Source organism: Protopterus annectens, chromosome 7.part0, assembly GCF_019279795.1.
Source record: "Protopterus annectens isolate FY-2018-M chromosome 7.part0, PAN1.0, whole genome shotgun sequence".
NCBI classification, from domain to species: domain Eukaryota; kingdom Metazoa; phylum Chordata; order Ceratodontiformes; family Protopteridae; genus Protopterus; species Protopterus annectens.
This window is the reverse complement of record NC_056739.1, coordinates 1935464787-1935486167: the sequence shown is the minus strand read 5'-3', so window position 1 is coordinate 1935486167 and position 21381 is coordinate 1935464787. Positions and strand designations below refer to the sequence as shown.

The 21381-nt window shown below is 39.8% G+C and overlaps 1 protein-coding gene across 3 annotated transcripts in view; it reads right to left on the bottom strand.

Moving 5' to 3' along the window:
- Window positions 1-21381, bottom strand: part of SV2B (synaptic vesicle glycoprotein 2B) — a 1975281-nt gene that overhangs the window by 1037415 nt on the left and 916485 nt on the right. For all 3 annotated transcript variants that reach the window (XM_044078366.1, XM_044078367.1, XM_044078368.1), the window contains one exon: window positions 5671-6568. In XM_044078366.1, the coding sequence (XP_043934301.1) occupies window positions 5671-6118 (448 nt within the window). In that variant the 5' untranslated portion in view covers window positions 6119-6568. The remainder of the gene's footprint in view (window positions 1-5670; window positions 6569-21381) is intronic.

The following is a 21381-nucleotide window of genomic DNA, read 5'->3' as shown; positions in this document are numbered from 1 at the left end:
TTTGCTTTGCTGACTTTCTCAAAGAAGTCCACAAGGTTGCGTAGGCATGACTTGCCCTTGACGAAACCAAATTGGGTTGGGTCCAGTGTCTGGCTGTTTCCTATGTCATTACTGATGATTTCCATGATTATTCTTTCCATGGCTTTGCATATGAGACAAATGAGACTTTTGGGTTTGTAGTTTCCAGTGTCTGTAGATGGCCTACCTTTGAGCATAGGGATGACAGTTGTTGTTCTCCATTCATGAGGCACGAAGCCTGTTTGGAGGTTACAATTAAATAGCAATTTCAGAGGACCTGATAGGTCATGTTTCATGCTGTTTAGAAGGCATCCTGGGATATTGTCTGTACCCACTGATGCAGTGTTCTTGGCCTTAGAGAGAACATTAAAGATCTGTTCCCTAGTGATAGCAAAGGGAGTTATATTTGATGGAATTTACAGAGGAAAGGCTATGAGGGAGAAAGGCGTAAAGTTGGAGCTGAATTTGTCAGACAATTGGTTTGCTGTAACTTCTGGCTCAGTATAGGTGGATCCATTAACAATGAGCTCTGCTCACAATTGTGTACTGACTTTGAGGTTATGGACATAGCTATAAAATGCCTTGCGGTTGTCGTTGGCCTGGGAGGCCAAATTTAAGTCACAGTTGACTTTCATAGACTTTATTTGTACTCTAAACTGTTTTAGTTTATTGAGAGTGCTTTTATCCTCCTGCGTGCTGCGCGTCCTAATTTTTGCCATGATTTTCATTCTTCTGTTATACAGGCTATTGATGTTGTGATTTTACAAGGTAGAGTGTTTTTGAGTTAGTTCTATACTTTTTCTTGGTGGGTACAGCTGCCTCTATGCATCTATTAATGAGTTAGTTTGGTGCATGCAAATCTGCATTTCGTGGACAAGATTAATATACAGTATGTGTGTATGTGTGTGCGCGCGTGTGTGTGTGTGTGTGTGTTTGTGTGTGTGTGTGTGTGTGTGTGTGTGTGTGTATGTGTGTGTGTGTGTGTGTGTGTGTGTGTGTGTGTGTGTGTGTGTGTGTGTGTGTGTGTGTGTGTGTGTGTGTGTGCGTGTGCATGTGTATATATATGTGTGTGTGTGTGTGTGTGTGTGTGTGTGTGTGTGTGTGTGTGTGTGTGTGTGTGAGTGCGTGTGTGTACGTGTGTGTAGTTTTATACATAAATGTGTGTAATTATATATATATATATATATATATATATATATATATATGGGTCACCTTCAGATGCCCGACAACGCGTTTCGCCGACACGGAATCTGACGGGACGAAAACACCGACAACGCAGATGACCGACAAGGTGAGAACCCGACGGACTCGGTAAGTGTGCGATCGAGTGAGGGATTTAGTGTTAGGGAGCGGACAGGTAAGTGTGCGATAGTGAGGGACTGTGGGTTTAGGGGTGGGTTAAGTGAGTTAGGGTTAGGGTGCAGGTAGGGTGTGCGATAGTGAGGGACTGTGGGTTTAGGGGTGGGTTAAGTGAGTTAGGGTTAGGGTGCAGGTAGGGTGAGTGTGCGGTAGTGTCGGACCTTGGGGTTAGGGGTGGGTAAGTGAGTTAGGGTTAGGGTGCAGGTAGGGTGAGTGTGCGGTAGTGTCGGATCTTGGGGTTAGGGGTGGGTAAGTGAGTTAGGGTGCAGGTAGGGTAAGTGTGCGGTATATATATTTATATGTGCATGCGTGCAGGTATGCTTTTTAGTTTCTGCCTGCAGTGGTCCTTTCAGTACAGCCCATTTAATTTAGGCTTTCTACTAGTCTCTACTCATTAAAGACAGCCTATTCATCTAATATGCAGCCTATTCATCTAATATGCAAAACTCCTTGGTGCAGGCAGCCTTCTTTTGCACATCTATTAGATGATGGTGGATGTTGAGGTTCTACCAGGCTGGATATTAAATATTCACAATACATTACACCTAGTGATAATACATCAATGCAACTCATTCAGTATATCAGAGATTACAAATCACAGTTTTGCAACCTCTCCAACTTCTTTATTTGAGCACCTCACCAACTGATTAAACACTTGGTCCCTCACTTAAGAAAAAAAAAAAAAAAAAAAAACACTTCAGTAATCATCCTGCTCCACAAGGAGGATTCACTACTGATCCAGGAAACTATAGACCCGTGAGCTTCATCAACCACACCAGCCTTATCTGCAAAGCAATTTAATGCATTGCTATGGAATTTATTAACTAGGATATAGGCAGTCTACAAGACCTGAATCCAAGACAGTTTAGTTTTTTTTTTTTAAGGCAGAAACTGATGGGCTTTTTGGGCAAGTCAGTGATGCATTACACTCATGCCAAGTGGCTCACACTATCTATCTGGCTCTGGCAAGGCCTCTGATACAACCCCACATTCTGTCATTATTGACAAATTAAACAAACATAATTCAACCCCCTATGTAACTTTCTGGATAACAATATGGCTAACAGAAGACAGAACCCAATCTATTAGTAGTAGGATGCTCTCTCCAAAATGAATAGAGTTATCAGTGGTATCCTCCACGGAGTGATTCTAGGACCCTTTCTCTTTGGTATTTACTTCTTTGATGTTGAGTCTGACATCAACAGCCTATCGCTGAACAAGTTTACAGATGACTACAAACCTGGAGATGTCATAGATCCATATGTAAGTACAAGGCTAGCTGCTCTTGCAGACCATTTTAAGCCTCACCAATTTCCTTTTTGGTGCTTAAATTAACCTATCCCATTTGGTGTTAAATTGGCCTGATCCATCTCATAGTCAATCATTATATGTTAACCCATAGCAAGGATAACTGGGATTATACCACAGATAAATTGAGGGGACCCATGCATGGGATAAAGTATTTAGGAGCTGTCTTTGACTATCAGTAGTACAGAGGTCAGTCCTGGAGTAAATGGGGTCCTTAAGTCCCCATATTACTTCCAGATTCTTCAGGAGGGACTGTCACCAATAGGTGGTCTCCAGACCACAGCCTAAAACTAAATGCCAAATAATGCAGCATTGTGACCTTTGTCAAAGCTGGGCACCCATGCACTTACCAAATAGGTGATACCATTTTGAAAGGTGAATCAGTCATTAGGGACCTGGGCACTTCCTTTAGAAATGAACTATCCTTTTATCACCATGTGTCCACTACTGTTAGGATATCCTTTTATCTAGCAAAACTAATCATTACTGGGATTTCTTCCAGATCTAAGGCAGTTATTATCCTTCTCTAGTCCTCCTTTATCAGACTCATAATGGAATATAATGACCTCTTTGATTTGTACTTATCTAGGCGTATGACCCAGCCTGTGAGACCACAGCTTTTCCTGCTTAAGATAATGAAAATGATGACTTTCTTGAGCTACTGGGAATGCCTTAAAGTGCTCTTTCTCTTTTCTGTCTCCTATAGATTCTTGATAGGTGACCCCTTTCAAGCCTACATATCCTCAAAGGATTCATTTAAAAACTATTAACACCTTAAGCACCAACTCAGGATAGATCTTAACGTCCACCAAAACATAAATGGAACCTGATGGTGAGGTAAATGTATATCCCAGAGAATTTCTCTTTTCTGGAATAGACTTTCTTTGGATATAAAATAGAGAATATTTCTGATCCTCTTTAAGCATGGATGGGCAAACATAAATGCACCTCAGGTCATTTTCCTCAAGCCCTCATTGAAAGGCGTTAAAACTATGTATAAATTAGTCATGCCAGTGGGTGCCTATGGTCCTCTGGATCAATAGCCTAGTATTATCTTATGAACCTAGGAACTGGAAATGCTCTCTTGCTCATATAGATAGGTGATTAAAAAATAAATAAATAATGTATACACTGTGACAAATCTTAAGAGGCTGAACATAAACCCCTATGTCATGAGATGGGTTGCCAACTGGCTCATGGATAGAACCCACATGGCAAGAGTTGTGGGAGCTAGGTCTGACTCTAAACCGGTTACAAGTGGCATTCCCCAGGGCTCAGTCCTAGGACCCCTCCTGTTCAGCATATACTTCTCAGAGGTACAGGCAAGCACAGGAGGTCTATGGCTGACCAAGTTTGCTGATGACTGCAAACTAGGGGCTATAATTGACTCTCCGGCTGACACAGACATCCTCCAAAAGGGTCTCATTGAGACAGATACCTGGTATCAAAACCATGGCCTCAAGCAAAATACAAAAAAGTGCATAGTCATCCCCTTTAGAAAAAACAAAGTACCCACAAACTACCACATAAATGGTAGTCCCCTAAATATAGAAGACATAATAAGGGATCTGGGGACCCAAGTAGATAGTAATCTCTCCTTTGATAATCACATTGCCAAAGTGGTTAGAAAATCCTTCTATGTGGCCCACCTAATCACAAAAGGGTTTGCATCCAGATCAAAAGAGGTCATTGTGCCCCTCTGTGCATCACTCAGACCCATCATGCAATGCCCCATTTGGGATGTACCTTACAAGACACCTGCAACAGCTGGAAAGACCACAGAAGTACCTCATCAAGAGGATCACTGGCCTCAAACAGATGCCCTATGCAGCTCGACTGAAGAAACTCCAGCTGTATTCGGTTGCATAGCCTACTCAGAGGTAATCTATGCCTGACATACAAGGCCATGTCCAACCCAGAATTGACGGACATGCTCCACCTAAAGAAAACCATATCCCCTCGAGCCACATGCTCTAGGGATCTAAACCTCACCACAACAATAAATAGTGCGTGCTGGAGGGAAAGATACCTGTCCCAGAGACTGTCCATGCTCTAGAACAAGATTCCAATCTACATTAGGCAGAGCTCCTTGCTAACACTCTTCAAGAGAAACCGTGACTAGTGGATGGGAAATAGAAAGTTTACCCCAGGGATCACTTCAATGGCTCTGCTGGACAGAGGCACAGTGAACTAATCTAAGGGGGCAGCGAAAGTCAACACAATTCCGGTTAGGCTTATAAATGCCTTCGGGCAGATAGCCTAATACCTACCTATGAATCTATGAACCTATAAGCTAATCCTATAACAGCATTTTGTTTGAGTCTGACATCTGTCACAACCTTAGTATATGAACAGGAACAGAAAGCCTCAAGTAGCCTGATCTTAGGAATTTTTTGATTCTTGTTTGGTGGTTTGCTAAAATTCATAACATTGTTAATAATTTGTTTCATTTTATCTAAAAAACCCAGAGTGCCTCTTCTGAGAAAATTGTACAAGACTGATTCTTATTTCACAGCCACATGTCTTCCTTAAGACATATATTATATTTGTGGTCAGGGAAACATTAGTGCTATCTGCCTTTTTCAATGTTAATTAACGTTAAAAAGAAATGAAGGGTCGAAGTCTCCTAAGCATGCTGTCTGTGCATCTGTGTAACCAAGAAGCACACTCAATCATTGGAAACAATTATTTTGTGAAATGTATACAATATTTTGAATTACTGTATACGTCTAGTGACTATATTACCAAAGCTCAAAGACACTGAAAAATAAATTCTGCTGTATTTCTGTAGAATAATGACAGTAACATTTAAAAAATATCAGCTACTTATTATTGTATTTTGTAGAAGGGTAATCATACGATCAGTCTGAACAGTTCTGTTACCTTCCAGCTACTTGTAAACAGAATGGATAATTATCCAATGTATTTTTCAAAACATGACTTGCACAGATGTATAAAACGTTACATGCAAACAGCAATTCTTACCTAGCATTCCTTTATTGGAACTTGTCAAGCACATGTCTTTTTCAGCACTGGGAAGTACAAACCCCACTACGAACACTTCCACTCCATCAGCCATTAGAGCCAGGCCAACAGCAAAGAAGAGAGTCCATTGAAAACGACCATGGCTGCACTCCTGGATAATATTCTCATACTGATGTGCAAGCTGTTCCTCATCCTCCATCCGTTCTGCTACTAGATCCGCATGGTCCCGGTACTCATCAGCAACTGCAAGAGCTTTATTTTTCACCCTAATATCATCTGGATGGGGGATGCCTTGGTATTCCCCTTCATAGATTTCATCCTCTTCATCATGGCCTTCTGTCGCATCACTTTGTGCATCTTCATCCTGATTGGGGTCATAGCTACCATAGCCATCATGTGATGAATATCCCTCATAGTTACCTTTGTGGAATCTTGAGTACTCATCCATTATGTGATCACTGTTTTGTCTTCTAACTTCCTGGGAAATATGTTTGGCTCCTTAAAGCAGTTGGAAGTTACTCCTGTATCTATCTTCCATGAGATGAATTATTTTACTTTGGTACTTGTGCTGGGATCAGTAACCCAAACATATTCTCTCCAACTTATTCAGTATTAGCTAATGCTCCAGTTAACTGAATATTGTAAACTTCTGTGTATTGCAAAACAGTGTCCAATGTGCTACATATAGCCTTGTTAGAAATATTAATCATTTGCAGTACTGTGCTTTCTCGTGTGATATTTTTATGTGCCAAAAGGCTTAGCAGACAATTTGTTTTTCTCTGAAAAGATTTGTAGCTTACTGAAATAGCAGTGGTATTAACAGTTGCCCTTTAAAGATGCTTGAAATAAATGGAGACCTTTTAATCTTTTTTCATTTAATCCTGTTCAGCACCATGTTCTGAAAAAGAAAGCAGAATTAAATGTATTATAAACAGAGCTAATATTAGCTTAAATCAGCATACATGTACACTGTAATATTGTGCTCCAAATAAATGTATATTATAAAAAAAAACCTTTAAATATATCACAAGGCATACGTGAACATTTTTGGTAAGTTAATATATAAGCACAAAAATAGTTTTGTTTTTTCATTTAATATTCTCCAAAATACTTTTCCGATTAAAAAAAATCAAGATGAGTAATTCACAAATCTTTGAAGGCCTTTAAGGCCTTTACAGATGCTAAGTGCATGAAAACATTATGCAGACAATGATTTTTATGACAGAATTAGAAGGAGTCAGGTGCAAAATCAGTCTGTCTTAACACGTTTGTATCTACCAGAAGTACAGCGAGGGATAGAAAATTGATACTATGCAAAAAGCAATAAATCCCAACTGATCCTTTGTTTCTTTTCAATTGAATACTGTTTATTCCTTTTGCCTCTAATTAAGATTTGAATTGTTTTTTATTTCCTGCATAGGCTTCCAGGGCCTTTCTTCTTAACCACTGCAAATGGGTAGCTAAGCCATTCGTTTTATCCATTGCTTGCCACCTCTCATCATTTATTTATTGTTTCATGTTGCAGTGCCATGGATTTTATGATGCATGTCATTTTAGAGAAATTAAAACTATGTTCCTTCCCTCTCTATCATTCCAAGTACCCAAGAAGTTAACTTAAACTTATAATGCTGGCTCTGACCAGCACTAAATGATTAACTCTAGGAATAAGCCTTTTCTATATATTCTTTCTAAAAAGCTATCCTTAGGGCCCTGGATCATTATGGTTGCACTGAGTAAAGATCAAATATCTGGGTGCATTATGACGTACACTGTTTCAGTCATATCTCTCAACTGTGCAGATTTCTGCAGAATTCCCAGATTTTTGCCCCATAGTTTTAATCTGTTTTTCATACAATTGTGTTTTTCTGGCAAATTAGCAGCAAATCATTAAAGACTGAAGTTAGAAAATAATTATGGATATTTGAATTTCAGACTTTATACCCTTCAGAAAAAAAAATGTTATTCTATCAACTTTCTAGGTTTATAAGAACAATATTAAAGAATTGTCCCTAGTTTTGGGCTTTTGTCCCACTTTTATTTATGGCTTTTCCCAGATTTCTTGCTGTAAGAGATTGAGAGGTATGGTTTCAGTATTTCCCGTGCACAAAGCAGCAATGCTTTTAACTTTTACATAGGTTCATAAATTCATACGTAGGTACTAGGCTAACTGACCCGAGGGCATTTTTAAGCCTAGCCATCGCTGCCCCATTGATTAATTAACTGATCCTCTGTCAAGCAGAGCCAATGAAGTGATCCCAGGGGTGTATTTTCTGTTACCCATCTACTCGTCAAGGCTTCTCTTGAAGAGTGTTAGTGAGGGGCTCTGCCTAATGTAGTTAGGAATTTTGTCCCAAAGCATGGGGAGTCTCTGTGACAGGAATTTATCCCTCCAGCATGTTCTATTTATTGTTGTGGCAAGGTTTAGCTCACTAGAGCACATGACTCGCAGTGACTTGGATTTCTTTAGGTGGAGCATGTCCATCACTTCTGAATTGGACATGGCTTTGTAAGTCATGCAGAGATCACCTCTGAGTAAGCGATATGCCACTGATTACAGCCGGAGTTTTTTCAGTCTGGCTGCATAGGACATATGTTTGAGGCCAGTAATCCTCTTGGTGAGGTGCTTTTGTGGTCTTTCCAGCTGTTGGAAGTGTCTTGTGAGGTGCATCCCAAATGGGGCATTGTACTCTATGATGGGTCTGATGAGTGATGAGTAGAGGGGCAGTATAACCTCTTTATTTCTAGATGCGACCCCCTTAGTAATTAGATGGGCCACATAGAAGGATTTCCTAACTACTTTGGCAATATGATTGTCAAAGGCGAGATTACTATCTACCTGGGTCCCCAGATCTCTTATTACCTCTTCTGTATTAAGGGAACTGCATGATATCATCCCTCTGGAAAAAGGACATTATGTAGGATAGCACAGACAGTTGCTATGGCTGTTATATCCATTTGGATTCAATTCAGTGCTAAATTTACAATCCTCCCATAAAACGTATCAATATTTCATTGTTCTTTTGTCACTGTGTTTTATTTACCTCCTTGCTATGTAACAACAGATGCCATGACACTACTTTTGAAATCTTCACTCTCTCTTTCTCTCTCTCTCTCTCTCTCTCTCCATCTCTCCCTTCCTCTCTCACAGACTGATACCTGCAATCTACTCTCCATCCTAGATGTGTGTGCCCTGAAGGGAAGCACAGCTTCTCCTAGCAACCCACCTAATTGCATCTAAGAAGCAGCCTTTTTATATCACGTGTGACCTAGAAACCACCATCCAACCATTGTTTTATCATGTGTTCTTCTTTCTGTAATCAAGGTCACAGATAAATTGTTGCTTGTGTGATACTCTGTATGCCTATAATTCATAAAAAGAACTAAGAAACAAAATGATCATTTCCATGTCTGCTAAGTATTTCTGTTTTCCCACTTTTTTAACGTTTTTTCTTTTGTTTTTTGTTTTTAGTACATTTATAAAGAAAGCATTTTTCTGGAGTACATCCTGATTTGCAACAGATTTAATAAATGGAAAAGGTAGCCAGAAAGGATGAAAAAGGACTTAGCAAAACTACGAAAATGAACAAGACTGCTTGCATTCATTGTAAAAATGTGCTTTAAGATGGATCCAGAAAACAAATTTCACAGATGTTATTTCCCACACTCCTAAAGATGACTACAGTTTGAATTTATTTGTGTTCACTAGAGCCATTGTTACTGTGTAGGCTATTGTTGAGGAATTCATGCTCTACTGGATGGTTATTTAGAAGAGACTTTTGACTACAGGGTGTAATTACAGTATGTTTTACCTTATTTGTTACATACTATCCTTACTATTAGTCTGTTACAGTTTATGTGGCTTAACTTTGTTGAAGTCAACTGGAGTACATTGATTGGTTGCTTATTTTGATGCAGTAAGCACTTTTTTTCTGGAAAGGGATTATGGTATCAGAATGCCTGGCTTAGTCACTGGAATACTGCAGAGACGTTTCTCAAAAATACTTTGAAATATTATATAATTTGATAGGTACACGCAATCTATTTGGTCAAGTGTGCAAAAGATGGAACAAAACCAGACCAACACAATAACTTTGAGTGCTTTTGTCTCTTTAATAACAAAGATTTCTTCAGAAATATTTAAATATAAAATTACATACTTTTAAATACAATGAACAACAAATTAGTTTATGACATAATTTCCTTATCTAATCCATTTGAGAACACATTTAATATTAAGTGCTTCATTTAACCCTGGAAATACGTCTGCCTGAACCAAATTTGCCAATGTAATTCTTTATACTCTAAAAACATATTGCTTTCACCAATAAAATTATGTACCTGATTTAAAATCACAAATTTAAGCTCATGAAACCCTTTAAATACTAAACAGGGTTTCGCAGTAGCATTCTTTACATTTTTGTTTCTAACTACAATATAGTGCTTGCTAATGGATTCACCCAATTTCCTTGTAGTTTTGCTTATGTAAAAACAAGTGCATGAACTACAAATTCCTAAATAAATAACATTCCTGGATCTACAGTTAAAGAATCTGTACATATTTATTTTAAAAGAATGTGCAGTTAAAATATTTTACCAGTAAAACTATATTTACATACATTATATCTTCCATGTTTATGCATACCAGTGAAAGAATCTTTACTCCTTTTTGCAACATTCCCTTCCTCTAAGTAATTCTTGAATGTTTTTGTTTGTAACAAAACAAAGGCTGAGCCCCTAAAACTCTAACTAAATTGTCCTTCCAGACCAATTACTGCCAATCACCTCACTAATACTTTCAATTTCCCTACTAATACATAAGGGAAACCTTAATTCATGTTTTATCTGAAAAACAAACCTGGTGCTGGGAAACCCACTATTTAAAATAGGTGGATATTTGGTCGACCTAAGATTAAAAACTTCCTTCTTGATGTTCTCCAATAAGGCTACAGGATAGTTCATTGCCACAAACAATTATTTCAGAAAAATACATTATTTCTCAAATGTGACATCATTACTGATAATTTGTGAAAGTCGGATATACTGTCCTTTCACAATATTTATTTTCATAAAAAAATGGATGTTCACTATTGAAATCTAAATAATTATTTCTGTGTCCAGTTCCAATAAATGTTCAAACTAAAGGAACCACTCACTACATCCATAGATAAATGAATGTCCAAAAATTGCACCTCAGTTCCAATACTGGAAATAGTAAATTTCAAAAAAGGTGCTACTAGCATTAATTTAATTTAAAAAGACATCTAGTTGCAAACTAGACCCCTGCCATACAAAAAATACATCGTCAATATAACGTACATTGGAAAAAATGTTTAATTTCTTCAACACCCTCTACTTCCTAGGCAATCACCACCAAATTGGCAAATGCTGGTGTTAGTTTTGCCCCCACAGCAACACCACTTGTTTGTTCATAAATTATGTTATTAAACGTAAAAAAAAAAATATTTTGCAAAACCAATTCTATTAAAAGACAAATGGTATTGATTTTGACTTTTGGAATGTCTGGATACATAGTGAGATAACTTCTACCTAATTCCACACCTAAATCGTGTGGAATACTAGTATACAGTGCTTCCACATCTAATGTCACCAATAATTTGTCTTTACTTGTGATGCAATACTTAGATAGCAAACCTTAAATGACCCATGAGTTTGATAGCTATAATTTGTGATGATGTGTATTTTCAATTCCAACCTGAACGTCATTTGTTCCATTATTCTGAGGACTGGAACTAATCATGCTGTACTCCTTGTCTTACAGTTAGGGAATTCAACTGCATTTTCTTGAAGACTTACAGTCTCAGTAGGTGTCTTCACCTTATGAGGTGTCAGAAGAGGAGTTTGAACTCCTTGTAGAGTGGCCATGACCATGTAACTGGAGATGCAAGTATTGTGCAATATTATGAAGTAGACAGAGATGAAATCAGTTGATGGCTATGTTCTGTAATGGCAATTAGAATTTGTCTGATAAAAACTGCTATGAAAAAGTATTTTTAAGGCACTGATCTACCTGTTAACTGTTAGTCATAGAAATTTTGAGACAGCTCATGATCTGATAAATATGGTTGACTTAGCACTAATCATGAACAATTAGGAAGAGCTCAAGAGTAGTCTTCACCTGGAAACAGCTATTAAAAAACACCACAAACTTCTCCATTGTATAAGAGTTGCATGATGGTCCCTAGACTTACTTTTTTTCCAGAAACTTAAAAATCTGTTTTAGAATACACACCTCTTTAAATTACTAAACTAAACCTATCCAAAGTTTCTTTACTGCTACCATTAGGGGTTCTACTATATGAAGGCCTTCAGTTCTGGAAATAAAATAAGGAAGTGGTCACCTTTCTAATTGTATGCCATGATTTTAACAGCCAGCGCCATGATATTTTATGGTCAGAGGTTGAGAGTTGTACCTCAAAAGCAACACCTTTTGGTCTGGAGCTGAGAGGACCAGCTCATAAATGAATGAGGGTATGGGTCATCAGTATCCAAAAAAGTACAGTTTTGTACCTACCATAAATGTAGATGTTCGAGGATCCACATTGCTGCAGTCATAACCTGTGGGTAGTCCGCTGTCCTCGGTCGGCCCGAATACCAAAGAGCTAGGCTGGCGTCGGTCATTGTCGCCCAGAGCTGACGTCAGTACGTAGTAGTACTTAAGCGCATGACCGATGCCATATCCTCAGTCTTTCTTGCCCCAGATGTCAGAAGGCCTAAAAATGAAGGCCAAAACTAAAGTAGTAAAAGCCCAACAACCATCAGTGTGGAAAAAAGAGAATCCCCAAAAAGAAACCCAGCAACCACAAACTATAGAGGGGAAGGAGGGAGGGATAATTGGACTGCAGCAATGTGGATCCTCGAACATCTACATTTATGGTAGGTACAAAACTGTACTATGTTCTTCATCTCACATTGCTGCAGTCATAACCTGTGGGTAGAATCCCAAAGCAAAGGAAAAGGGAGGCTGGCAAACTACAAAGCATTAGGAGCTGCTAACATGCCCTGCAAAACTGCAGTGGCAAACCCAGCCCTGGACTTGGAATAAAGAGGGAGATGGTAATGCTTAGTAAAAGTGTGTACTGAACTCCAAGTAGCTGCCTCCAAAATATCCTTAGTAGCTACACCCCTTAGAAAAGCAGTAGAAGTGGCAGTAGCCCTAGGAGAATGAGGTCTGATCCCAGCAGGAACATCCTTCCCATGATGAGAATAACAAAAAGCAATACAATGACCAATCCACTTTGAAATAGTCTGCTTTGAAACAGCTTTCCCTTATGAATTCAAGGCAAAGGAAACAAATAACTGTTGAGTCTGTCTGAACTCCTTAGTTCTGTTCAAATAGTAATGTAACTGCCTGTGGATATCCAAAGAATGCAAGACTTTTTCCCCTTTATTTAGGGGATCAGCATAAAAAGTAGGCAAATGAATAGACTGGTTCAAGGCCACATTAGAAACCACTTTAGGCATAAAAGTAGGGTTAGTCCGCAAGGAAACTCTATCCTTATGAAAAATCAAAAAGGGTTCAACTGCCATGAGTGCCTGTAGTTCAGATACCCTCCTAGCTGAAGTAATGGCCAACAGAAAAGCAGTCTTCCAGGACAAAAACTTCAGTTCAGATGTAGCTGCAGGTTCAAAAGGAGGTAAAGTAAGTTTCTCCAAAACAAAATTGAGATCCCAGGAAGGAGTAGGAGCTCTACGTGGGGGTCTTATATTCTTTGCCCCTCTAAGAAATTGTTTGAACAAAGGATGAGAAAATAAAGGAGGGTCACAATCATAGTGAGCAGAAATGGCTGCAGCATGAACCTTCACAGAAGAGAATGACAAACCCTTGTCTAGTAATTCAGTAAGGTACTGTAGAGCAAAACTCAAATTAGGCACTGAAACATCAAAACCCTTTGCAGTGCTCCAAAGAAAAAATCTCTTCCATTTATCAGCATAAACTTTTCTAGTGCTAGGCCGCCTGGCTTCCAAAATGACATTCAAAACCTGTTGAGGAAGCTGAGACCCAACCGGCTCCATCACAGAATACGCCAGGCTGTCAGATGGAGGGACTGCACCTGAACATTGAGAAAATGATTGTTTGACTGGGACAACAAATGAGGAACCTGTGGCAGAAGCCAAGGAGGCTCCTGGATTAAACTCCTCAGCAGAGGATACCAATGCTGACGTGGCCAATCTGGTGCTATTAGAATCATGCAAGGCTTGTCCTGCCTGACTTTCAAGAGTACCCTGGGAAGAAGAGGCAGAGGAGGAAAAGCATAAACGTGAAGGTTGTTCCAACTGAAAGATAGAGCATCCACTTTCCAAGCATCTGGGTGGAACATCTTTGTGCAAAATTTTGGAAGTTGAAAATTCAGTGGAGAAGCGAACAGATCTATGTCTGGAGTTCCCCAAGCCATAGTCAATTGTTTGAAAACCTGAGGATCCAGTTTCCACTCGTGGGGATCCACAATTTGCCTGCTCAATATATCTGCTAGGGAGTTCTGAGCTCCTGGCAGAAACCGTGCTTGAAGATTGATTCGAAAACTCAGAGCAGTCTCCCACAAAATCATTGCTTGCCTGCAAAGAGGGTAGGAATGGGTTCCCCCCTGCTTGTTGATGTACCACATGACTGTTGTGTTGTCTGTTTGAATCAACACCTGTCCCGGCTGAAACAGGTCCTTGAAGGCCATCAAAGCAAATTGAACTGCTAACATCTCCTTCATGTTGATATGTAAATGTAGTAGTTTGGGAGGCCACATGTCTTGTATCCATTTCCCTTTGAAGTGTGCTCCCCAAGCCAAGTCTGAGGCATCCGTCGTTAGGATCTGACTCGCCTCTGGTCGGGTCACAGAGAGTCCCTTGTTTAGGTGACATTCCTGAGCCCACCACAAGAATTCCTTCTGGATGCAAGGTATAATCCGAATGACAGTGTCCAAACTGTGGCAGTGTTGAGTCCACACACTTTTGAGATACCATTGTAGCTTCCTCATATGCAGTTTGGCATTGGGAAGTACTAGAATGCAAGATGCCATGAACCCCAAGGCTTGAAGGACTGTCCTTGCAGTCAGCCTGGACATTACTGATAACTGCTGGAAGGAAAGATGAAGAGTTCTTTGTTTGTCCGGGGTTAGAAATGCCATCTGAGAAGCTGTATTCAGTCTCACACCCAGAAAGCACATGTCCTGAGAGGGTACTAGACTGGACTTTATTTCGTTCACAGAATACCCTAGGCACCTTAAAACTGCCATTACATACTTGAGATGTTGTAGTAATATGTCTTTGTTTTGAGCCAGAATCAGGCAATCGTCCAGATAAGGGTAAATTTGTATTCCTCTCTGTCTGAAGAAAGCAATCACAGGAGCCAGAACTTTTGTGAATACCCTGGGCGCAGTAGATAAACCAAAGGGCAATGCAGAGAACTGATAATGCGAAGTACCAGCCCGAAATCTCAGGAATCCCCTGCAACTGGGCCTGATAGGGATGTGAAGATAGGCCTCTTTGAGATCCAGGGTTACCATCCAGTGATCTTTGCCTAGCATAGGCAGAAGTTGTTGTAATGTTAACATCTTGAACTTTGGAATGTCTAGATAGGTATTGAGAATGGACAAATCCAGAATTGGCCTCCAAGTGTTTCCTTTCTTTGGCACTAGGAAAAGACGGGAATAAAATCCTAGGCCTACTTCTGACGGAGGGACCACCTGAATTGCCTCCATCTGCAAAAGCAGAGAAATTTGCTCCTGAGCCTCCAGCCTTTGCTGAGGAGGCACATCCGGCATGCCTTTGAAAGGAGGAAAAGTGTGAAAATAAAACTTGTAACCTCGATTTATTACATCCAACACCCATTGGTCCTGGGTGACCAAATTCCAGTTTAGTTTGAAAAGTCCCAACTTTCCTCCTAGAGGAGCTGCCAGTAAAGAAGGGTCTGGCAGGGGAAGATACAGGTCATTGGGTCTGCTTACGAAAGGGCTGACCCCTGCCCTCACCAGAAGACTGTGCAGGAGAGCTCCAAGTCCTAGGCCTGAAAGAACCCTGAGCGTGAGCCCTACCTCTTCCACGTCTAGACCTGCCCTTAGACTGATAATCAGAAGAAGGATAAGACCATCCTCTAGCAGGCCAATTCCTACTAAACTTAGGGAGCTGCACCTGCATAAAATCCTTGACCGTCTGCATAGACTTAGCCTTATCTTCCATCTTTTTCAAAACTGATTCCACAGGAGGGCCAAAAAGTACTTCAGATTGAAGAGGAGCATCCAAAATCCGAGCCTTAACATGCTCTGACAAATTTTGATCTTTAAGCCAGGCATGTCTACGAAGAACTGAACCTGTAGCAGCCGCCCTGGATGAAGCCTGAAGAGCATCAAAACCACACTGCAGAGAATGTTTGCCAACTTGATCTGATGCATGAACCAACTCCTGGAGCTCCTTACACTCTATACCCTCAGATAAAGCATCCACCTTAGATTTCAATTGGCCTAACAAAAAATTCTGATACTTCAGCATATGAAATTGGCAATTCAAAGCCCTCATAGCTAACGTAGAGGAGGTATACACTTTTTTCCCCCCACCTATCTAACGCTCTAGAATCCTTATCCAAAGGAACTGGATTCTTAGCCACAGAAGCCCTAACACCCTTTGGACCTTGAATAATAGTTTCCGGATCAGCTCTAGGACTCTTGTACAAATACTTATGTGCTTCTGGAACTCTGTAATACCTGTCAGGCTTAACAGGGGCCGGAGGCAAAGAATCAGGATTAAGGGAAGATTCAGAAAAAACATCCTGAACAACATCTAAGACAGGAGGAATAGCCAAGGGCCTATGTTGTGGCAGAAACAAAAATTCCCTAAGCCTTTTCCGAGAATCTGAAAAATCTTGACCTTCCCACTTGAAATGTTCCCTCATGGAATGTAAAGTCTCAGAAAAAGAAAAATCCTCTGGAGGAGAAGCAGACGGACAGGAGTCCTCTGCATCCGAATCTGAATAAGAAGGGAAATCCTGAATTTCTTCAGCTGAGGATTCAGAGTAGTCAGAGGAATGATCCATTCCCTCTAAATCTGCCTGCACCCTAGGCCTCTTCTCTGGGGGGGGGGGCATAGAGCCCCTGATCAAAGTAATCAAGTCCACTGCCATTTTCAACATATGCTTTTTAGGAACAGGGGCTGGAGAGCTAGAAGTATGACCAGGGCCCACAGGACAAGGTTTGGCCTTAGCATGGCCTTTAGCCACTGAAGTAAAAGGCCTAATAACCTTTTGTAAACTGGAACTACAGACACCTGAGAAGCACTCTCAGCCTGGCTTAACTCCTGAGAGGCCAACTCCTGTAAAAGTAAAGGTTCCCCCTGGGATTCAGCCGAACCCTCGGCAGGATCCACAGATTCAACCGGAGGCTCTGTAGAACCGGCGTCCGCAACGGATGACTCATCCGGTTTAGACCTTAAAGATTTATCCTTACGCTTTTTAGCGGTAGTGGGCATCAGAGGATCCGACGGCATGTTATAGTTACACCGTTTACCAAAAACAAGCCTGGCACAGTCTAATCTTCGTTTAATGGTGCGCTTATTAAATCTAGCACAAAAGCGACACCCGACCACGTCGTGCTCAAGCCCCAAACAAGGAATACAGAAAGAATGATAATCCCTATGAGGTATCTGTTTCCCACAAGAAATACAATTATTAACTTTTTCTGACATCCGGATAACTGAGGCAAGAAAAGACAAAAATTTCCCCAACGGGGTACTTAGCCCAACTTGGTCTTCGGTCTGAAACTAGATAAATGAAAATTTCAGGACGCCGAACGGCACTTGCAAACGCTGCTTCTGCTTCGGACCACGCGGCAAGAAAGACAGAGGATATGGCGTCGGTCATGCGCTTAAGTACTACTACGTATTGACGTCAGCTCTGGGTGGCAATGACCGACGCCAGCCTAGCTCTTTGGTATTCGAGCCGACCGAGGACAGCGGACTACCCACAGGTTATGACTGCAGCAATGTGAGACGAAGAACATCTAAGCAATGGCATCCAGCTGACTAAATTTGCAGATGATTGCAAATTAGTAGCAGTCACTGAATCGCTCACTCATACAAATGTTCTCCAGGAAGGGCTAACAGAGACAAACAACTGGTGCCAGACCCATGGACTAAAACTAAATGCCAAGAAATGAATAATAGTATACATTTGGAAGTCATCCACCCATGGTAACTATCACATTGACAATATACTCCTAAGAGTTGACCCAGTAGTTAGGGACTTGGGGACACACATAGACACTAATCTTGCCTTTTACTATCACATGTCTACAGTTCTACAGTACGGAAATCATTCTATGTTGTGCAACTTGTAAACAAAGGTATGGCATTGAGGTTCAAGGATGTCATTGTTCCACTGTATTTGGCATTCATCAGACCTGTCATTGAGTAATATGCCTCCTTTGGCATGTACCTAATAATGCATATCCAACACTTGTAATGTCCGCAGAGGTTCCTCACTAAAAAAATACAAGGCATAAGTAACATGTTGTGTGCAGAATGCCTCAAAGTCCTATCCCTGTATACTGTCTCCTACATGCTCTTGAGAGGAAATATATGCCTGGCATACTAGGCATTGTCAGACCCCACTCTGATGGAGCTCCTGAATATCCACAAAATAAACAACACCAGCATTACCCACTCTAAAAATGCAAACCTTGCCTGTGATATAAATAGGACATGCTGGGGAGACAGGTATGTATCTCAGAGACTGTCCCTTCTCTGGAGCAAACTCCCCATCCATGTAAAGCAGAGTTCCTCCCTAACCCAATTTAAGTGTAACTTGGACAATTGGATGGGGAACAGTAAATTCATCTCTAGTTTGGCACCTGTGTCTCTAATTGACACAGGCAGTATGTAAAGTGTTCATCTCTCAGGCCCCTGCTTGTAAATGTTTCATTAGCGATGGGTTTGGCTTGTGCCCTCATTTATTCTTACTTGGTCATGGCATATTGGAGTATAAATTTGTTTTCAGCTCCAAATCGAATAACTCTTGGAGGCTTTATGGGCAACTCCTGGATGATATAGTTATTTCTGAGCTGACACCTTGGATAAGTTCAATGAATTTTTTGCCTATATTAACACTTCCACTGAATTTCTGAGATTTACCATAAAGTATTCGTTTCACAAAATTAATTATTTGGATATGGAAGTTATGAAAAATATAAAGGCTAATAAACTTGAATCAAATATTTATAGTAAGCCCACATATTCCATTTCCCTGTTATATTTGACCAGTTGGTAACTTACTTTACAGAAGAAGGCCATAGTTAAAGGCCATATTGTCAAATTGGCAACAACAGTTTCCCAAAACAATATGTTTAATGACAAATGTGTTAAATTGATGGTGATGCTGAATGATAGAGGGTACCCTTCCAGCTTTACTAGGACAGTAATGGATGAAGGTAAGCAGAAAAATCAGCAGGAGATCTTTTACTCCTTGTTAGGGAAAGGGGAACACATTTTCCACATGAGGAATGAAAAACCTAGTAGGCCGAAATATGATAGAGCAATGATTCTCACCCTACAACTTAGATTTTGGAGCTATAAGGCATGTTATGGAAAAAAAATGGGATATTTTTTAAAGTAAATAGGGGATAATATCAAAAAGCGTGTCCTTCTCCCAACCTTTGTGTACAAGAAGGGCACTTGTTTTAAGAACATGATTGAGAGAGTTAAGGCTAATTGTGATTGTAAGGAAATGATGATTTTTGGGCATTACAGTTAGTGTTGCCACATTTTAGATGGTACATCTTTTTTTATAGATGGTTTTGGTGAAGTTAAAGTATTGCAATGTTACCATTGTTCAAGTGTGAGAATGGTTTATATAGCAAAATGTCAAAAATGACCCTGCCTTTACATTGGAAAAATTGAAAAAGCACTTAGTGTAAGAATTTACCAACACCTATTCAATATAGAAAAATGTCGATAAATAGCAATGCACTTTTTAAACATATTAAGACAATGAGCAGGGCACAGTTTTAAATTATATGCAATAGCCAGTGTGAATATAGATGTGAGGGGAGGGCCTTGGAAAGACTGTTTGTAATTGAAGGAATTTGGGTGGCAACTAAAATCCAATTCAACCCCCAACTTTTGGTCAATGAGGTGCTTTAATTAGTAGTATGCTTAGGTTAAAAGCAGCTTTTATGCAGTGACGGCTGATGAAGTCAAATCAAAGGGGGGGGGGCTGCAGGAGACAGCTGAATGGGTGGGGCCAATGGGAAGGGATGTGGCCAATTAGTGAGGGGGTGGAGCTATGCTAAAAACACAAAAAATGGGACTTTAATTAAATATGGTGCTCTGGGTGCCAAACTGTCATTATGAGAGTCCAATCAAGACAAAATGAATTGTAGAAGAAAAAAATATTTCAGTGCATTGGCTACATGACAGCTTACTTAATATCTAGATGGAAACAAAAAGGTTGTGAGGCATGAAAAAATAAATTACTTTTTAAATACATTACTGGAATGCCAATCAAAATCAAGTATAAAAAAACAAGCAGCACTCAACTCAAATGACTTCTCCTTGCACTGCAGTTCTAATTAGTACTTTTATAAAGCTAAATATAAATTATAAGTAACATGCTGAAAGTAGCAATCTCTGTGGTACCCCACTTGTAAAAATGTTTCTTATACAAAAATGACAGGCTGTCTGACAACAACTATCCACTTGTTTCATGGGGAAAACATAATCAAAGTAAAAAATGAACAGCAAACAAGAAATAAGGTCAAGATAAATTGCTTAAAGGATAACTGCACAGGTTATGGACCACACATGAAAGATTGGCATTCTGTTTAATTTACAGGTAAAGCCTGCAAAGATGACTACAAGTCTCCAACAAATGCAATGAGCTTCTAAAAATACTGTAATCCTGTCCTTTATTACAAATACTGCCATATGCATTTCAATACCTAAGGCTTATACACTCTCTAGTTGTGTAAATATTCCCTGCATGGCAACAACAAAAAAAGTTTTCAATGTTGGTAATTCTTTAACAGTATGCTTATTAAAGCTTACTTGCATCTTACAGTCTCAGACAAGCTTAACTAATGGTCATTAAAGCATTGCTACTTAAACACAGAGCAATAGGCACTGCAACAACATACATTTGCTGAATAAATCAACAGTATAAAAATATGACAGAAAACCAGCACTTACTGCAAAATCAAGGACAGATGAAAAGCCACTGTAGTACTTGTGTCTACCTTGGACGGGGGTGATACTCTGCACACTTACACTGCATAACTGCTCCTTGTCTTGCTTGGACACATCCAGAGTCACTATGTGGGGGAGTGGGGTGCAACAAGTATATCACAATTTGAAATGTCTCTAGCTGACGGTGATGGCCCTGACACATTTGTCATACCTCTCAGCCTCAGAGCAAGAAATCTGGACAAAGCCATAAACAGAAGTGGGACAAAGGCCCAAAAATAAGGACAATTCTTAAATATTGCTCTTATAAACTTAGAAAGATAATATAATAGTAGGTCTCATATTAGTATGAATTTTCTGAAGGTATGAAATCTGAAACTCAAATGTCATTATTTTCTAACTTCAATCTTTAATGATTTGCCACTAATTTGCAGAAAACCACAGTTTTATGAAAAATGGACCAAAACATGTGCTGCAAAAATATAAAATAGCCACAAAATACAGCTGGGAACCTGTCAAAGAAGGGACACTTTTTTA